The sequence below is a fragment of the Lynx rufus genome, unplaced genomic scaffold (genome assembly GCF_022079265.1).
Source record: "Lynx rufus isolate CCGP_SWC_20201006 ecotype Redwood Valley unplaced genomic scaffold, mLynRuf1.p SCAF_1, whole genome shotgun sequence".
Classification (NCBI taxonomy): domain Eukaryota; kingdom Metazoa; phylum Chordata; class Mammalia; order Carnivora; family Felidae; genus Lynx; species Lynx rufus.
In genome coordinates, this window is record NW_025814823.1 from 79,828,118 (window position 1) to 79,845,142 (window position 17,025).

General features: G+C 50.2%; 1 protein-coding gene across 1 annotated transcript in view; it reads right to left on the bottom strand.

The window, feature by feature from the left end:
- Positions 1–172: 172 nt before the first annotated feature.
- Positions 173–17,025, bottom strand: part of IRS2 (insulin receptor substrate 2) — a 31,759-nt gene continuing 14,906 nt past the window's right edge. The window contains 1 exon segment of the mRNA XM_047081756.1: positions 173–2,717. Within this exon segment, the coding sequence (XP_046937712.1) occupies positions 2,713–2,717 (5 nt within the window). The 3' untranslated portion in view covers positions 173–2,712.

Below are 17,025 nucleotides of genomic sequence, written 5' to 3' on the forward strand. Positions count from 1 at the left end.
TGTGACTTGGGGAATATTCTCAGCTTGCCAGAATGAAAATATTTAAATGAGAGGAGGCGTCCAAGTATCTCAAGAGCTTCATGTTTTTACTCTGAAACACCAGGAGGTGAGTGGCTTTATGTTGAACTCAGAATCCTCACGCGGGAAAAAAACCTCCTCGAGGCCTTATCCGTTTCATAAATAACGTATTTTATTTTATTGCATATGGCTGTTAAGGAGAGCATCCATGATCAAGACAGACTAAATACAGTGCACTATTCTAATTCCATTTATTGCTGTCTCCAGCAACGTCACATCGACCCTTATATACAGCGTGTACGATGGAAGACAGACCAAGGTTAAGTCTTTTGTCATATCACAATAGCAAGAAATATATTTAACATCTTGATATCCAGAAACAATACGTACCCAAAAAGAAAACACTGTTTAATAACTGTTAAAGTTTATATAGCAAAAAATATTTTAAATTTAAGGTAAGTCAGGCAAAATGTACAAAGACCCAATATACATTGCGAAGTTTTAGCAAACATAACATTTATACATTTTGGTTCCATTCTGTAAACTAAATTAAAAGTGTAAATATTGCATATGCCTTTTTTTCTTTTTGAAATGTACAGGATGGAGGAAAATTTAGTATATTATCAACTTTTTATTTTGCTTGTTGTAAGCGGCAGTCTGAACGTGAACCATTTGTATAGAGGCGTGACTACTCTAAGTATAGAGGACTACTTAAATACACATCATACACTGTATCCAGCAGGGTCCAGAGTCAGTCCCACTGTACCCGGGGGAGGGGGTGGGGTGGAGGGGGGCGGGTTACATAGCAAATACCACCCATCGATCCCGAGTCCCAAAACGAAATCCAAACTTTGGGGCGTTTTTATACATTTTAATAAAGTATCTGTATTATACACTGAAATCGACCTTCAAACTAACATCGTATGGTCTATACACTGTTGTGATGTGTAATTTTAGAAAAGTAAAACTTTAAAAATGTTCGGGGGGTCACTTTACATTCAACTTTGTCTTGCAATACAATCCTCTGTTCTAAAAGTTCAGCACGGAAGCAGGAAGACTTTTGCATTGCCATTAAATATATTTTTAAGACATTGAATTTTTTGGTCTTCCTCTAAAAAAGCCTCATTTTATTAATGCATTATTCTATAGTGATATATATCTATATATTTATATATATTTTTCTCCAAAAAGAAAAAAAAAAAAAAAGCTCACATCTCCAATGAATTAGTGTAGCCTCTCCGGGACCATCCGAGCAGACGGGGAGCACGGACACGGACATGCCCGCGGAGGAAAGTCTATAGCCCTCTGTCACGTGGGGCAGCAAGACGACGGGACATTCTGCCGGTCAAGGTTAACAGTTTTGGATGACCCCTGCAATCATTACCGCAACACCGATCTTTTCAGAACACTGAAAATATAAAATGAGGGTAGTCTCATCAGGAAGTTTTCTCGACTAGTCACATGTAACGTGACGTTCTCTGTCGTCTTTTCTTTCTTCTTCCCTTAATGACACAGGGGCCGGAATACCTCTTTTATCAATTTCTTTCCTTCCCTTTCGTTTTTTAATTTTTTTTTCTTTTTTTTTCTTTTTTTTTTTTTTTTTGTGTCGTTGCTCAGGGCAGCCTCGTTGGCCAACACGGTAGCGTGGAGTAAAGATAACACATTTTTGTAAAATCTGCCAAAGCCGCGACCACCCGTGAATCGCTAGCATGCCTACGTGAATTTTTGGTTAAGGAAACGCAGGCTCGAGAGTCAGGGTAGCAGAGACATTTGAGCTTATAAATAGGATCAAAGGCTTTTGCAATCTGATGTACCTACATAAACGTCTACGCAGAGAAGATTAAACAAGTCTGTTAAAGGTAAAAAGATATATTCACCCCCTCCCCAAACCCCTCCCCACCCCCCCGCTACCCAATACAGTTGATGATTTTCAAAAGTAGGTTGCTTCAGTTACATATAATTATTATTATTATTATTTATGAATCCATCTTCAAAGTCCAATCCCAAATTGCATTTCCGTTGAGAAGTGTCAGTCCCACGCTGGGCTCTGGCTGAGTAAACACGCAGGTACCTGGACTGGATCCACAGAGCCGCTGTTTCCTGGGACCAGTTAAATAAGGCTGAAGGCCGCACTCGAGACACTCAGCAGACATCTATGTACAGGAGGTCCTGCCGGCCCCCGGCCACACAAATCCGGCTTCACCTGGAACTGAGGTAGGACTGTGGTAGTTTTGAGTGCATGCCAGTAAATACCAGATTGCCCCACTTCCATGGGTGTCGGTAGCATCTCCCAGCATGCTGAGGGATAGATCTGCTTTGCCAAAACGAAAGTGAGAAGAAATTAAGACACCGGCCACAATTTAAAGGGCCAATGGAAACATCCGATTTTCTTGAGAATACCTTCTTCGGCGAATTTTGTTAAAAAAACAAACGAAACACAGCACGAGCAGCAGAATGACGAATGCCCCCTGTGGGAACCAGGGGGAGAGGCAGGTGTCCTCGCCTGGGGGGTTCAGAGTCTAATACAGTCGTAGATGTTCCAAAATGTAGTCATTGCTCAGATCCAAAAGAAAATTTGTAAGCAGCTTCAGATTTAAAAAAAACAAAAACAAAAACAAAAACAAAACAGTGAGCATCTTCTTCGAAAGTCATTCTCTGATGCGTGACGTCACGGTGATAAAGCCAGACAGATCCTCACTCTGGAAAAGAAAGGAAAAGAGTCAGCGGTGACTGTCGAGGGCACAGTGCAATCCCCAGTTAGAGAAAAGGTCCCTCTCAAGCCGCCTTCACCGCCCGTGTCTCTGGCAAACACAACTTCGTTTTCCAGAAACAACTTGGAGGGGGAACCCCCCCACCCCTGCCCCCCCACCAAGTGTCCAAGGAAGGGGAACAGCCAGGTTAGGGTGACTGTGAGTGTGCTTTCGTGAGGCCCTGGGCCGAGTGGGAGGCGGAGGCAGGGGGGCCCCCTCGCCCTTGCCCTTGGGGAGACAAAGGGAGCTGAACTCCGCATCGGGGGACCCTGGCACAGGATCGCCTGTCCCGGAAACGACCACGCCGCACGAGCTCCTGCAGAGACACCCTGACCGCAAACCCTCCTGGCCAGGCGGCCGGGTCCAGGTTACGCCATGTGCTCCCAGGAGCCCCGTGGGCGACAGGGTGTTAGGACCCGCCAACAGTTCTAACTGCGCCGCACTCCCTTCCAGGCCCGAGGATCAAGCTTCTGTAACCTGTTCCCCATTTCTATCATTTCCAGCATATTCTTACTTAACATGTTCCTCTTTAAGAAAATGACCAACTTGGGAGACTTTGACATTTCATAGCAAATTGTCTTCTTAAGCTTCTTAGTTGCTTTTTTAAGATTATTTATTTTGAGACAGAGGGAGAGAAAGAGAGAGAGAGAATGAGCAGGGGAGGGACAGAGAGATTGAGAGAGAGAGAGAGAGAGAGAGAGAGAGAGAGAATCCCAAGCAGGCTCTAGGCTCTGAGCTGTCAGCACAGAGTCAGACACAGGGCTCAAACCCATGAATCGTGAGATCATGACCTGAGCTGAAAGCAGGAGTCAAACACTTAACCCACTGAGTCACCCAGACGCCCCAAGGCTTCTTGGGTTTTTGATCAAAATGCCAAGTGGCCCTGTGCACCACCCCCAGGGTCACCCACAGGCCCTGCTGGCCACACCCTGCCCTGAGGTTGTACTAACCCACTTGCACTTGGAGCGCTGCTCTAAAATCATTACAGCCCCTCCCAGACTCTCAGTTTACTTTTGGGGGGCTCTAATTCTTCTCTGTTCACCTTGAGTGCAGAGGGCTGATCCCAGCAAGAGGAAACTCCTAGCGCACCCTGTAGCCAGGAGTGAGCCCTGGAGGCCTGGAACCAGCTCCCAGAGTCGTGTCCTGAGTGCAGCCAAAAAACAAAGGCCTGGACACACAGGCCACTGTCAACTGCCAACATTCAATGCCCAATGTCCACGTATCTTTTTCATGACCGTGTTTTTAAACATGCCCTACAATGTGATCTTTTGGGGCAGTGCTACCATATTTTACTATTTTCACAAAGCCCTATGGCCTTTAAAAAACAGGTAAACTCTTCCCTAAAGTGGAAACAGGGGCCAAACTCTGTCCTGGGGAAAGATGCGCCCTGTAGCTGGCTATTTCGTCCTTGTCCCTGTGAGAGACCGCGTGAGAACCCACACCCAGCTGCTTGAGTCCCTTAAAGAGCGGCTGTTTGCTACAATCCACCCCGGACTTACGTCTCCCCAAATGAGTATGCGTTTTGTCGCCAAGGCCGAGTGCCAGGCGGACCCCCAGCCACCCCACAGCACATGGCCAAGATGCAGTCGATCTGCTGACCGAACACGGTTTATTTATTTTTTTACACTAATGATTAGTTAAACGCGGCTGAATCCCCTCCTGTTAGCCCTATATCCATTATCTTGAAAACGGCTAAGCCAGTAAATTCCTCACTTTCCCAGACTTCAGCGCAGTCCTAGAAATGCGGGTGACAGTTACTGAGAAATGTACCTTCCACTGCGACCAGCAGGCTTGTGGGGCCACCGCCGAGCTTACCCCGTGCGTAAAGACGCTTCGCGTCATGAAACAACTACCACGAGATCGCCGTGCACCCGAATCGGGATGAACAGGTAACTGTCTCTTTGTGACGTGCAAGTATCAAAACCTCACTTCTATGCTTGAGCGTCGCGGGCAAGTTTGGATACAGGCAGGGCGATCCTGGCTCGCGCGTTTGGGCGCACGGCGATTTCTCCGGGGCCGGGGCCTCCCGAGGCCCCCGGGTGCTGATGGGTGGAGGGGAGCCCCCATGGGCCTCTGACCCCCCGGGGCAGGGAGAGGAAGCAGCTTTCGTGCCTGGCGCCGAAGGGTGGCCAGGCCGCGGTCACCGGCAGGGAGAGAGCTCGGGGCATGCCAGGCGGGGTGGGGGTGGCAAGGAACACGATTCCCTCGGACACTGAGGCCCTGGGCTGCCCACTGTGATCCCACACGTGGGCTGGGAGAGCCCCTGACGACTGCAGAGGTGACCCTGAGCGCACACACACACCATCACAGCGACAGGTACCTGCTGTTGGCCATGGGAAGGATGCGGGAACTGCAGGAAGAGGAGAGACACCAGCCACCAGCACAGAGACCGAGGTCGGCATGAAGTACGCAGAGCTCCAAGCACGTTTATGCACACAGATGTGCACGAGAGCAAACATGTGCACACACACCCCGGCGTGGTAGCAGGAGGGCTGAGACTGAGGGCCCCACGGCTGAGGACCCCGGGTCCACGCGGCCACCCAGCATCGCTCCAAACACCCACCCCTCGGTTTACCACCTTCGTGCCTGGGTCCCCCACCACCCGCTGCAGTCCCAGGAGCCGGCGGAGGCCTCGTGCCCAACAAAACAGCTTGGTTTCATCTAGCATCCTTGTTCGGATGCAGGAGAAGGAAGGGAAGCGGAGAGCAGGCTGGGGACACCCCCAATCAGGTCACAAGGCCCATGGCTTGCTGAGGAAAAGGATACGGACAAAATGGACCAGGGGCAAGTGCCACCAAGAACACACACAGGAAAAAGGGGATCGGTTTGAGAAATCTAATTGTAAGTTTTAATTTGTTATGGAAAGAAGGCCTGGGCAGAAGCCCTCTGCCTCAACTGAGACCCGAGACACCCTCCCAACGTGAGGCTGCTGCCCACAGCTAGCGGGGGTCCCGAACCACGGTCTCAGGAGGGAAGCAGTCAAAGGAACAGGTGGCCACCTGAAGGTCGCCTTGGAAGGAGGCTGGGGCTTGCAGGGTCCACAGGCAGCAAGCTCCAGACATGGAGCCCAGGCCAGCAGGCCACCTGGAAACCCCACCCCCCACCCCCGCCCTGCTCTCCCAGCCCCAGAGGAAGGGCTGGAACCCCCTCTTTCTCCACCCTGCTCCCCCAGGCCCAGAGGAAGGGCTGGAACCCCCTCTTTCCACCCTGCTCCCCTAGCCCCAGAGAAAGGACTGGAACCCCCTCTCTCTGCCCTGCTTCCCCTAGCCCCAGAGGAAGGGCTGGAACCTGCCCCCCCCCACCTTGCTCCCCCAGCCCCAGCCAGAACCCTCCCACCCCCTCCACCCTGCTCCCCCAACCCCAGCCCTGGAGGAAGGGGAAGCAGGAGCTAGAGCCCGAGAGCCAAGCACACTTGCCTTTCCATTTGTTTACTGACTTTTACTCTATGTTAACTGTTTGTTTATTTTGAGAGAGAGTTCAAATGGGAGAAGGGTAGAGAGAGAATTCCAAGCAGGCTCTGTGCTGTCAGCACAGAGCTGGAAGTGGGACTCGATCCCAGGAACTGTGAGATCACAACCTGAGCAGAAATCAAAGAGTCAGATGCTTAACCAACTGAGCCCCGCAGGTGCCCCCTGACATCCTCGCTTTTAAATATTTATGCTTCCTAATGGTGATTCCAGCAAAATTTCACATACCATATGATCTGCGTTAATTCTAGTAGAAGCAAAGTACAAATTATTAATTGTACAATCAATCCACCCTGAACATTTGTGAAAATGGGAGATATTCCTTGAATGTGTCAAGTGTAGCAGCAAAACAAAACAAAACACATGAGGACCCACGTGTTGCTTGTGCAGGCGTTATCAACGTACCCGGATGCCGGATTCCGGAGGTAACGCATCTAAAGAGAGCCTAAACTTATTGGCCTTCACTGAATTTGTCATATGATCACACGCTGTGCTATTCTATAGCTTAGACACTACTTTGTAAAGAAACCCACTCACAGCAGCATTGATCTAAAGTAGTTGATTTCGGGGCACCTGGGTGGCTCAGTCGGTTAAGTGTCCGACTTCGGCTCAGGTCATGATCTCACGGTTCGTGAGTTCAAACCCCACGTCAGGCTCGGTGCTGACAGCTCAGAGCCTGGAGCCTGCTTCGGATTCTGTGTCTCCCTCTCTCCCTGCCCTTCCCCCACTCGTGCTCGCTCTCTCTCTCTCTCTCTCAAAAATAACTAAACATTAAAAAAATACTAGTGAGGGATGTTTGGATGAATCGGTCGGTTAAGTGACCTTTGGCTCAGGTCACGATCTCACAGTTTGTGAGTTTGAGCCCCACGTCAGGCTCTGTGCTGACAGCTCGGAGCCTGGAGCCTGCCGGGGATTCTGTGTCTCCCTCTCTCTGCCCCTCCCCCGCCTAAAAAAATAAACATTAAAAAAAATGTTTTTAAGTCGTTGATTTAAGGGAAAAATACTCTCACACTCATTCCATATGACATGCCACACTGGCCACGTCTTCTCCATCTTGTTTTTGCTCTATCACACATGACAAATGATGTTCACAGGAAGGACACAGTTCCATGTACTGGTTACCACCACTCCTGAGGATGGGGGGGTGGGGGGGGGCCGGCGGCTCCCTGCCTGTTCTCTTCCATTTAAAAGAGCATCGGAATGCAAATGAGCAAAGCACCCTCATTAAAGGCCCCACCTTCAATTCAATCTGGGCTACTTTACGGAAAAAAAAAAGGGAAAGACATAGAAAACAAATCACTAAATAGTACATCACTAAACAAGTCGCAGAGCATCTTTGCCACGGACAGCACAGATGTTGGAACACGGTCCCGTCATGCCACTGGTGAGTTGGGCTCCGTGATTACAAACACATTCGTGGAAAGGACAGCGAGCATCAGGTCTAGAATGTTTTAGAGACAAATCGGGGCAATCGGCAGCAGGGCAAATAAATTCAAGCAACGTTTTAGATACACGTTCTGACCCATTGCTTCCTCGTTCTGATTTCTCATGAATATGTGGGTTTGGATGTGCTTGGCTTTATGGTCAATATTTGAGTGGCCAGAATTCAGGGCACAATGCTGTCCACAGAGACCCCTGGTTCTCTCTCTGCAGAGAGCCTCGTGGGGTGCCCCCCCAGATTCCACGTGGAGCCCCAGGGAGGGCCGTATGTGGAAATCTGCGTAAGGCCCCACAAGGCCTCACTCGGGGCTCCATGCAAGCCCCAGGACTTTGCAGACTCTGTGGTGTGTGTTGGGGGGGGGGGGAAGGGTGCTCCCAGCACAGCTGCACAGAACAGCCTCCTCCCTCCACTGGTGACCAGTCCCCCGACCAAAGAAAGCACATCTGTACTTAGCAGGTAAAAACGACATAACATTTTCAGGCACATGGGAGTTAGGGGTGCTGCGGGTACTGAGCCGCATGACAAATAAAACAACATGCTTCTCAAATCGAAATTTCTATTTCTAGTGGAAACTACGCTTAGGAAGAAAGAGACCCGCGGCGAGCCCAGACACGTCACCCTGTGGCCCACTTAAACCTTTTATGTTAAACATAGGATTACTAGAGAAAATAAACTTTTCAGTTATGTGAGAAATTCCTAGAAAAATAAACCTGATAATTCAGTATCTCCTTACTTGACTAAAAGCAAAACACTCATGAATACACCCAAAAAAAAAAAAGTAATAAGGTTAAGTGTGATAACCAACAAGCCAGAGATTCTAAGAAAAACGGTTACTCGAACTTTTCATTTAAATAGGAAAAAAATAAATAAATAACTTAAGAGACAGGGAAGAAGTTCCCGGCAGTAAATTACTTTACCGACTCTCCTTGTGAAAGACGTAAAAATCCCACTTTCTAATTTTTTTTTTTTTTGAGAGAGTGAGTGAGTGGGGAAGGGGTTGAGAGAGAGAGAGGAGAGAGAGGGAAAGGGGGAGAGAGAGAGAATCCCATGCAGGCTCCACACTCAGTGCAGGGCCTGACTCAGAGCCCGATCCCACGACCCTGGGATCACGACCTGAGCCAAAATCAAGTCGGACACTCAACTGACTGAGTCACCCAGGCGCCCTGAGATCACCCTTTCCTCTGACAAGTGAAGTCATTTCATCCTGAGTGCTCGCTGTTGAAGAAATTTCCCAGCACCAAGTTGCAATTTGATGGCAATGACGCAGCAGGAGATGGGAGGGGGTGGGGGAAGAGGGCAGGGGGTCAGAGGGAAAAGGTCGAGTCCTGGTATGGGGCTGGGGTTCATAAAAGGTAGCTGTCCTCCTTCAGCTCCTGTTTAATCCTTCACGAAAGTCCTTGTCTTAATCACCGAACATCAGAGCCGTCGGGTGTCCTGGCCTGTGAGCTACTGCACTGAACCTTCCCTCCACTGAGCCAAGCCTCCCACGGGGGCCTGCGTGAATTCTCTGATGCCTGGCCTCAGCAGACCTCCACCCGACCCTCCAGCCTTCCTTTCTTTTCTGTGCTTGTTATTAAAAAGCCGGACGCGCCCATCCCACAAGCTATGCTTCTATGGTGAGAGTTTTCCATCATCCCTGTAGCAGCAACGTCCAACAGCATAGGAGAAATATTACTGATTATTCTTCAGCCCAGACCCCCGAAGGACAAAAGCGCCCCCTGCATTGCTGGGGGACCCTGCTCTTAAGTTATGAAATGTTGGACCCTCCCAGGTAGAAACCAGGTGAGGGAGCATCAGTGACAGGTCAGCAGCAAAGGACAGCCCGTCCCCCAGGGCTCTGCACGCACCCCTCCACTAGGGCCATCGCTGTCCATTTCTACAAGTAACAAGAGAGGGGTGGGGCTGGGAAGGGGGACAGGAGGTCTCTGACTTTCACTTGGGCCCCAGGAGTTTACACTTTACCGCCATTAACTCATTACAAAACTCCCCAGTGACACAAAATACCACACAGGCAATGGCTCACTGCCATATGCACCTGTCTCCCCAGTGAGCTGAGGACTCGAAACCTGCCCGTCCCCAGCATCTGGCACGATGCTTGTTAGAGCCTTTCTAAAGCTTTGATGAATTAAGTTGAAATAAAAACCCATGTGGTTGATGCCATGTCTCACACAGACAGAAACGCTTAAAAAAAAAAAAAATCTTCTAAAGGAGGAGGCAACTTTAGAACTGTCTGAGGCCCAAGTGAAAAGAAAACCCTTCTCACCTCACAACAAAGTGGGTTCTAAGCCAGAGGTCAACAAGGTAGGGCCAAATCCGACCTGTTGCCTGTTTCTGTAAATAAAGTTTTATTGGCACCCAGGCTCATTCACTTGCATATGACGCTTCTGCATTTCAATAGCAGAGGCCTGTGGTTGGGCAGCAACCTCCCCCCCCCCCCCCCCCCCCCGCCACCCCCAGCATGGGGAAGGCACCCAGGAGAAGGAAGAAGGTTGAAGTGGTCAAGACAGGGCCATCCATCTATCAACACCTGTGGGTTACACCCGGAGACTCATCGAGTCCCCAGGAAGATTATCTGTGAACTTGCATCCTTTAGAAATGCAACGCTGTCTGCTGAAAACCATGCTCTCCTGTTACAGGCCCTACTGAAAACGAGGAAGGAAGCCATCAAATCATTTAGGAAGCCAGCACCCTTTGGGGAGTAATTTCCCTCACCTACGGCTCTTTTACTCGGTGTTTCATACGGAACGCAAAAGTACTAAGCACGTATGATTATTACTACATCCTGTGGCACGACTCTTTCAACATTAACAGAGGTGAAGTTATAATATACTGGACCTGAAATCCAAGAGGGGTCCAAATAACCCTTTTCTCTTTCTCGGGTCGCTTACGAACGTGAATGTAAGTGTTATGTTTCTGCACCGAGAAACAGTACGGATACTTGAGCCAGGCGATAGGACGTGCAGTAAAATTGCAAATATCCTACAAGCAGTGCGATTCGTTCCTCGGATTTCATGCGTTATTACGCTTAGGAGTTTACACTGATGTAAAAAATACGTATTTTACGTATCCTATAACAATGTTATATTGTTTATATCTGATGTTCTCAAACCTAAATATTGTGTTTTTTCTGCAGAATTAAGGAATGTATAAGAATTTATTCAAAATATATCCACCTCCCAAAACCCTATTGTTACAGACCACTTCGAATGCACCTTTCTTTCTTTTAAATATCTAAATATTTAAGACTTGCTACTGGGGTTATTTTAGTTTTATGACTTCGTTCCTTTGTTTTTATTATTGAAATCAAAATAGGCATTTTCTGGAAGTCTGAAATTAAGCCAAATACAGCTCAAATCCCACTATAATATCACTGAATAGGAAACAGACCCGTGAGTATAGTTAAAACGGTACGCCTTCAGAATTCTAAAATATACTCTGTTTTTCACATTTAACATACAATAATTTGGAAATGTGTTAAAAATAGAGCGTAATAATCAATAAAGTGCTTGTCTTTCATCACAAGAAAAAAATGTTTAAAGAGAACAGGGGGAAATTCTGGAACCCACCATGTCCCCCCCCTCCCCACCCCTGCCCAGCCACCTCCTTTTCAGGTAGAGTGTCCACTGTGCATAAGCGCTTGGTGGCCTGACCAGTCCCTGCTCCTGAACTACAGGCCACCCCCTCCCCGTCTAGAACGTCCACATCATACAGGATGTCCACGTTGTCCACTGGGGGGTCAGAATCGATCTCACTGAACAGCCCTTGTGAGAAGGGGCAGCCGGCAAAGCCAAGGCTGGGGGTCGCACCCTGCCTGCCCCCAGCAACTTCCCGCCACGGTCACTCATCTCGAAGGCATCCTGGGAGCTCAGGAATGACTCAGGTCAAGCGGTCCCTGTGCCTTAAGCCAAACGCCATTCCAAGGGCTCACTGCGATGTGGGTGCGGACGGTCACTGGCCCGCCCCGCAGGAGTAGGGGTCCTGGGGCCCAGGAGCCAACATTTACCTATCTGTTCCTTCCAGAAATGGGCATGTCATTCGCCTCGCCTGGCGTTGCTCCCTGGGCCACCGTGAAACCACCCAAGGAGGCTCTATGTACGGGAGTTATAAACCAGGAAGTGGAACACCTTCTAGAGACACACGGGACTTTTCTCATGCACAGGGACACCTGCTTCCTGCACCGCTCTCCCCCAGGCAGCTGGGTCCCCCCCCCCCCCCACTTTCTTCCAGCTCCTTTAAATGATGTATACACGTAGCCACATGTTTCGTTTTGAACTACAAAGACTTCATCTTAATGAGCCCGGGCGGCCCTTCGCTGCCAGAGGAAGTCTGACTCCTCCCGCCCCCTCCCCGGGCTAACGTGCGTGGCCATGGCTGTGGCATCGCCCAGCGCGCCTGCCATCGCGGCCCTTTCTTCATTCAAAACTATACCCGCGAATGACGTCACGAGCAAGTGCGACTTGAAGCAGCAAATAAACAACCGATGAAGGCACAAACACAACGGCAAACAGCTCCCGGAATGAAATGAATCAGCTCGTTTTAATTGGACAGAAGCGGAACAGAAGCAGAATTGTTTTTCCGGGGGTAACTCCGGGCCATTTAAAGCTAATAGCTCCCAAACGCGGCACAGCACGCCTGGCCTGGCTGCTTTCTTCACGTCCTGCCGGCGGGACGGGACGCCCAGGCAGGGGCCGCGTGCGCCCGGTGCAGACAGCTGCCCCGTCATGAGGGCACAAATGCCCCTCTGCGCCGAATGTGCCCGCAAGCACGATGCCACCAGCCAGCTGGGATGGGTTCCGTTCTCGCGGCCTCACGCACGCAAGTGCACCTGCCTACGGAGCAACGTGCAAACTCCCTTGCCCCCGAGTTAAGATCCACATCCAAGTGCAATGCTATTGGTTAACCTTCCAGTAACGACAAACGCGAAGTGCTGAGCTACAAACCGTCTTTATAAAGTTCAGCGGCTGGAAAAGAAAACCGAGTAAGACAGCAGGGCGCTGCTCCCGCCTCAACCGCCCCCCCAGCCCCCACTTCACAACCAGACAGCACCCGGGGCAGGACAAACACCTACAGGCGCTTTTCCAGCCAGAACGACAAGGGGTCTCCCGGTCACTCACGACTGGAGTCTCAACAGAGTAAGGCTGCCGACTCCCCTCAGCGGCCTTGGCGGAACTTGGCGGCAGCACCTGGCAGACATTTCAAAGGCTCAAGTGCTGGGGGGGACCTCACGCACCAGCGGCTCTGGACCCCAGGATGCCTGGGTCAGGCTCCCAGCCTGGGATTTCCCAAGGCCTCCTGGGAGATTGGACAGAGCAGGCGGGTTGGACACCTTGGCCCCCCCACCCCTCCTGGAGGCCCAGGGAGACACCACTGAGACACATGTGATCACACATGTGCGTCACCCTTCCCTGTCTCCCGAGAGAAGAAAGCACGAAGGGGCAAAATATCCAACCACAGAAAGACAAGCTTCCCCAGCTGCTGATGCCCGGGAGGGGGAAACAGTCAAATCGGTATGAAGACATCACTCGTGGCACTCAAAGAAGGCTGCACTGTCAGCCTGACCGGCCCGTCACATTTCCCGGGCAGAATCTTCTAGGGCTTTTAAGAATGGCTTTAAAAGAGGGGCGCCTGGGGGGCTCAGTCTGTGAAGCGTCCGGCTTCAGCTCAGGTCACGATCTTACAGGTTTGTGGGTTCGAGCCCTGTGTCAGGCTCTGTGCTGACAAATCAGAGCCTGGAGCCTGCTTCCGACTCTGTGTGTGTGTGTCTCTCTCGCCCCTCCCTGCTCATGCTCTGTCTCTCAAAAATAAATAGATTTTAAAAACAAACTTTTAAAAAAGAATGGATTTAGAAGAGACGGGCCTCCCCGACCACCTCTCTGGGAACCACCGGGACAGAAGGCGACAGCAGACGTAAGCTGCACACACAGCATCACCCCCTCCCCCCCACCCCTGCACAGCACAGGCTCCGTGCTCTCCCTTCCAGTGTGCGGCCACCAGCAGGGTGTCCCATCCAGGGAATCCTTTCCACCAGGTAACAGCTACCGGTTGTGTCACTTTGTGACACTCAGCACATAGGAACTCATAGAGAGTAATTCTTAGTTTCTCCATTTTCCTCACACAACAACAGGCTGTTTTGTAATTTCTACTTGATGTACTGGGGCGACACGAGGGGGGCTTCCAAGCGACCTACGCAAAGGGGAACAGGAAGAAGGTGAGTCCATTCACCCCGCTGTGCATGGGGAGCGCAGGACCGCCGGTGAGTCGGGGTGTGGGAACCTTCGGGGCTGCACGGACAAGGGCGGACCCCACGAAGGTCCAGATGAGAGCCCGGACTCTCCCCACCCCAGACCCGCTGCCCCCACTCCTGCTGGCTGCCACCAGGCCTCACCCATCAAGCTTCTAGAGTAACCTTAGGAAACAGAGACATCAAGGAGGCCAACGGGCACACGCGTATTTTCTAGAACACGCGCTTGGAGAATCTAAATGTTCCATCTCTGGTCTGGAAAAGGCAGGAGGGACCCCTGAGCAGCAGGAGCGACGACGGCCAGGACAGGTAAGCAGGTAGTTAGGTGAGGTCACCGGTCCTGGTAAAATGGACCAGTTTATGTATGCTTTTTTTTTCCCCCACATTATTTCAGAAAAACTAAGTAAAACTAACCCTGAATCCTGAGGACAGACCCAAACACCGTGCCAAGTTCTTAAGACCACATCAGCTACAGAGAACTGCCCGCAAGGCCATCTGCCAGACGGCCACGCTTCTCACACACACAGCGAAGGAGGCAGGGTCCCTGGACGCGGGCGGCACGCCAGCTTTTCTCACGTTCTGGAAGCCTTGGCTGCTGGCTCACTCCATTAGCGCCTTCCTGTCAAGGGACCGGGACTCGGGGGTAAGTGGCCGCGTGCACACTGACCCAGGTCCAGACGCACCCACGGCTCATCCAGGCTGAGGGCCTTTATCCCCCCAAAGAAGGTGCGGCCTCACGAGGAAGACACAGAACCAGGCAGGAGCAAACCTACCAGGCCAACAGCTCCCCCCAGGCCCAGACAGTCTCTCCAGCCTCAGGCTGGTTTGCTTCTTAAGTTTGTTTATTTATTTTTGAGAGAGAGAGAGGGGGGGGGCAGCACGAGCAGGAGAGGGGCAGACAGAGAGGGAGAGAGAGAATCCTGAGCAGTCTCCATGCCATCAGCGGGGCTCAAATCCAAGAAACTGTGAGAGCGTGACCCGAGCCAAAACCAAGACTTGGACGCTTAGGGGTGCCTGGGTGGCTCAGTTGGTTGAGCGTCTGACTTCGGCTCAGGTCATGATCTCACGGTTCATGAGTTCGAGCCCCGCGTCGGGCTCTGTGCTGACAGCTCGGAGCCTACAGCCTGCTTCAGATTCTGTGTCTCCCTCTCTCTGCCCCTCCCTCCGCTCATGTTCTGTCTCTCAAAAATGAATAAACGTTAAAAAAAAAAAAAAAAAAAGACTTGGACGCTTAACCGACTGAGCCACCCAGGAGCCCCCTCAGGTGTTTTTTCCTTTAAAACATAAGGGGTTTCCTTTAACCACCCCCCCCGCCCCCAAAAGGAGATTCTGAGGACTCGATAACATTTAGAAACGTTTTAGAGATTACAAAGTGCCTTACAAATGTCTGTGTAATCAAGTATGCAATTCCGCCAATAGGCGGGTGCTTTTATCTTGTTCATCATCTGCCGGTGCCCCTCCCCCCATCACATCTCAGTGCCTCAACCCACCTGCAGGGCTGCTCAGTCTACATGCTACTTTTGAGAAGGAAACTCAGGAGTGGCAGGCAGAAAAAGACACAATGGCAGAATTAGATGACTCCAGTCAAAAGCTTTTAAATGCTCTACATATCGTTTCAAAGACTGTTCCACTTCATGCCTGTTAAATATGACGTGAAGTCTTTACAATGGCTGACTGGACTCTACAGGTCACTGTCCCTGGTCATGTCCCCCTCTTCACCTACTACTCTCCCTATGTCCCTTGTCATCAGTCACACTGATCCACTTCTTATCCTGGACCATACCAGCAAAACTTCTGCCCCAGGGCCTTTGCATGGCTATTCATTCCCTTTGCCAAATGGATTCTCCCCCTAAATATCTACAAGACCTGTTTCCTCATCACCTTCAAGTCAACACCTTTTCCCTCTCTCCCTTCCCAGCTATATTTTCTGGAGCATTTATCACCACCTACAACACCTGCTGATCTGAACACATTTAAAAATTAAATGTATTTCCTAGGTTTCAAATATAAACCTGAAGTTACATTTGTATTTGAACTGAGTACCTTTTGTGTTTCTTTTTAGCTTGGAAACCAAACCTCTCTCTTTCTGGCCTACACTCTTAATATTTTTCAAAGGAGCGAAACATTTGATAAGTATTTAACAACTGACAACTGGCATCTTTGTGATGAAAACATATTTAACAGTCTGATTAAATCTGAAAGTTGAAGGGAGACCTAACCTTTCTGCCTCGGTCTCTCCTGCCCACAGCCCATCTTTCCACTCTCTCAAGCAGCCATTAAGTGAAGTTCCTATTGGTGTGTGTTTGTTTTTTCCGGAAAGAACAGTTAAAAGGCGGGAAGATGTAAGAAGGACAGAAAACTTCCCAGGAAGCCGCTGGTAACCAGGGGAGGGGGCATCCCTGGCTAGGTCATGGGTATTTATAAAAGGACGGGATCTATGCTTTCAAAAGGGCTTCAGATCCTCCTGCACACCATTAAAGGTGTGTCATAAGAAAATACAGCCCTAGTTGGAAATTGTTAGGACAGGGACTAAAATCTACATGTTCACTTTTTACGGAGGGGCCACCGGCAGACAAGCAGCAGCTGTCAACATCTCAAATGTGAGCTTCCAACAAGCTCCGGGGTTGTTGAAGAAAGAATGAGTTCATGGCAAGAACTCGCTTCAGACAATCAAAGAGAGAGCATCTTGGGGCACCTGGGAGGCTCAGTCGCTTAAGTGTCCAACTTGATTTCAGCTCAGGGCATGATCTCACGGTTCAGGAGTTCGAGCCCCACATCGGGCTCTGCGCTGGCAGCATGGAGCCTGCTTGGGATTCTCACTCTCCCTCCCTCTCTGCCCCTCCCCCACTCTCACTCTCTCCTTCTCAAAATAAATAAACATTTTAAAATAAGAGACAACATCTTTGTTAAGCAGGAGTGGATGGTGAGCCAAGAAGAATCAGATGGCACAGGAAAGGGAGGTCATAACCTCGTGTTGGGAAGTTTCTGGAAGACTACCCCCGAACGCAAAGACTGGGCACAAAGAGGAATCCCAGGACGGTTACAGGGCAGGCTAGAGAGCTGCATCCAGGAGCTGGGTGGGTTTTGCATCCAGCAAAACCAAACCTA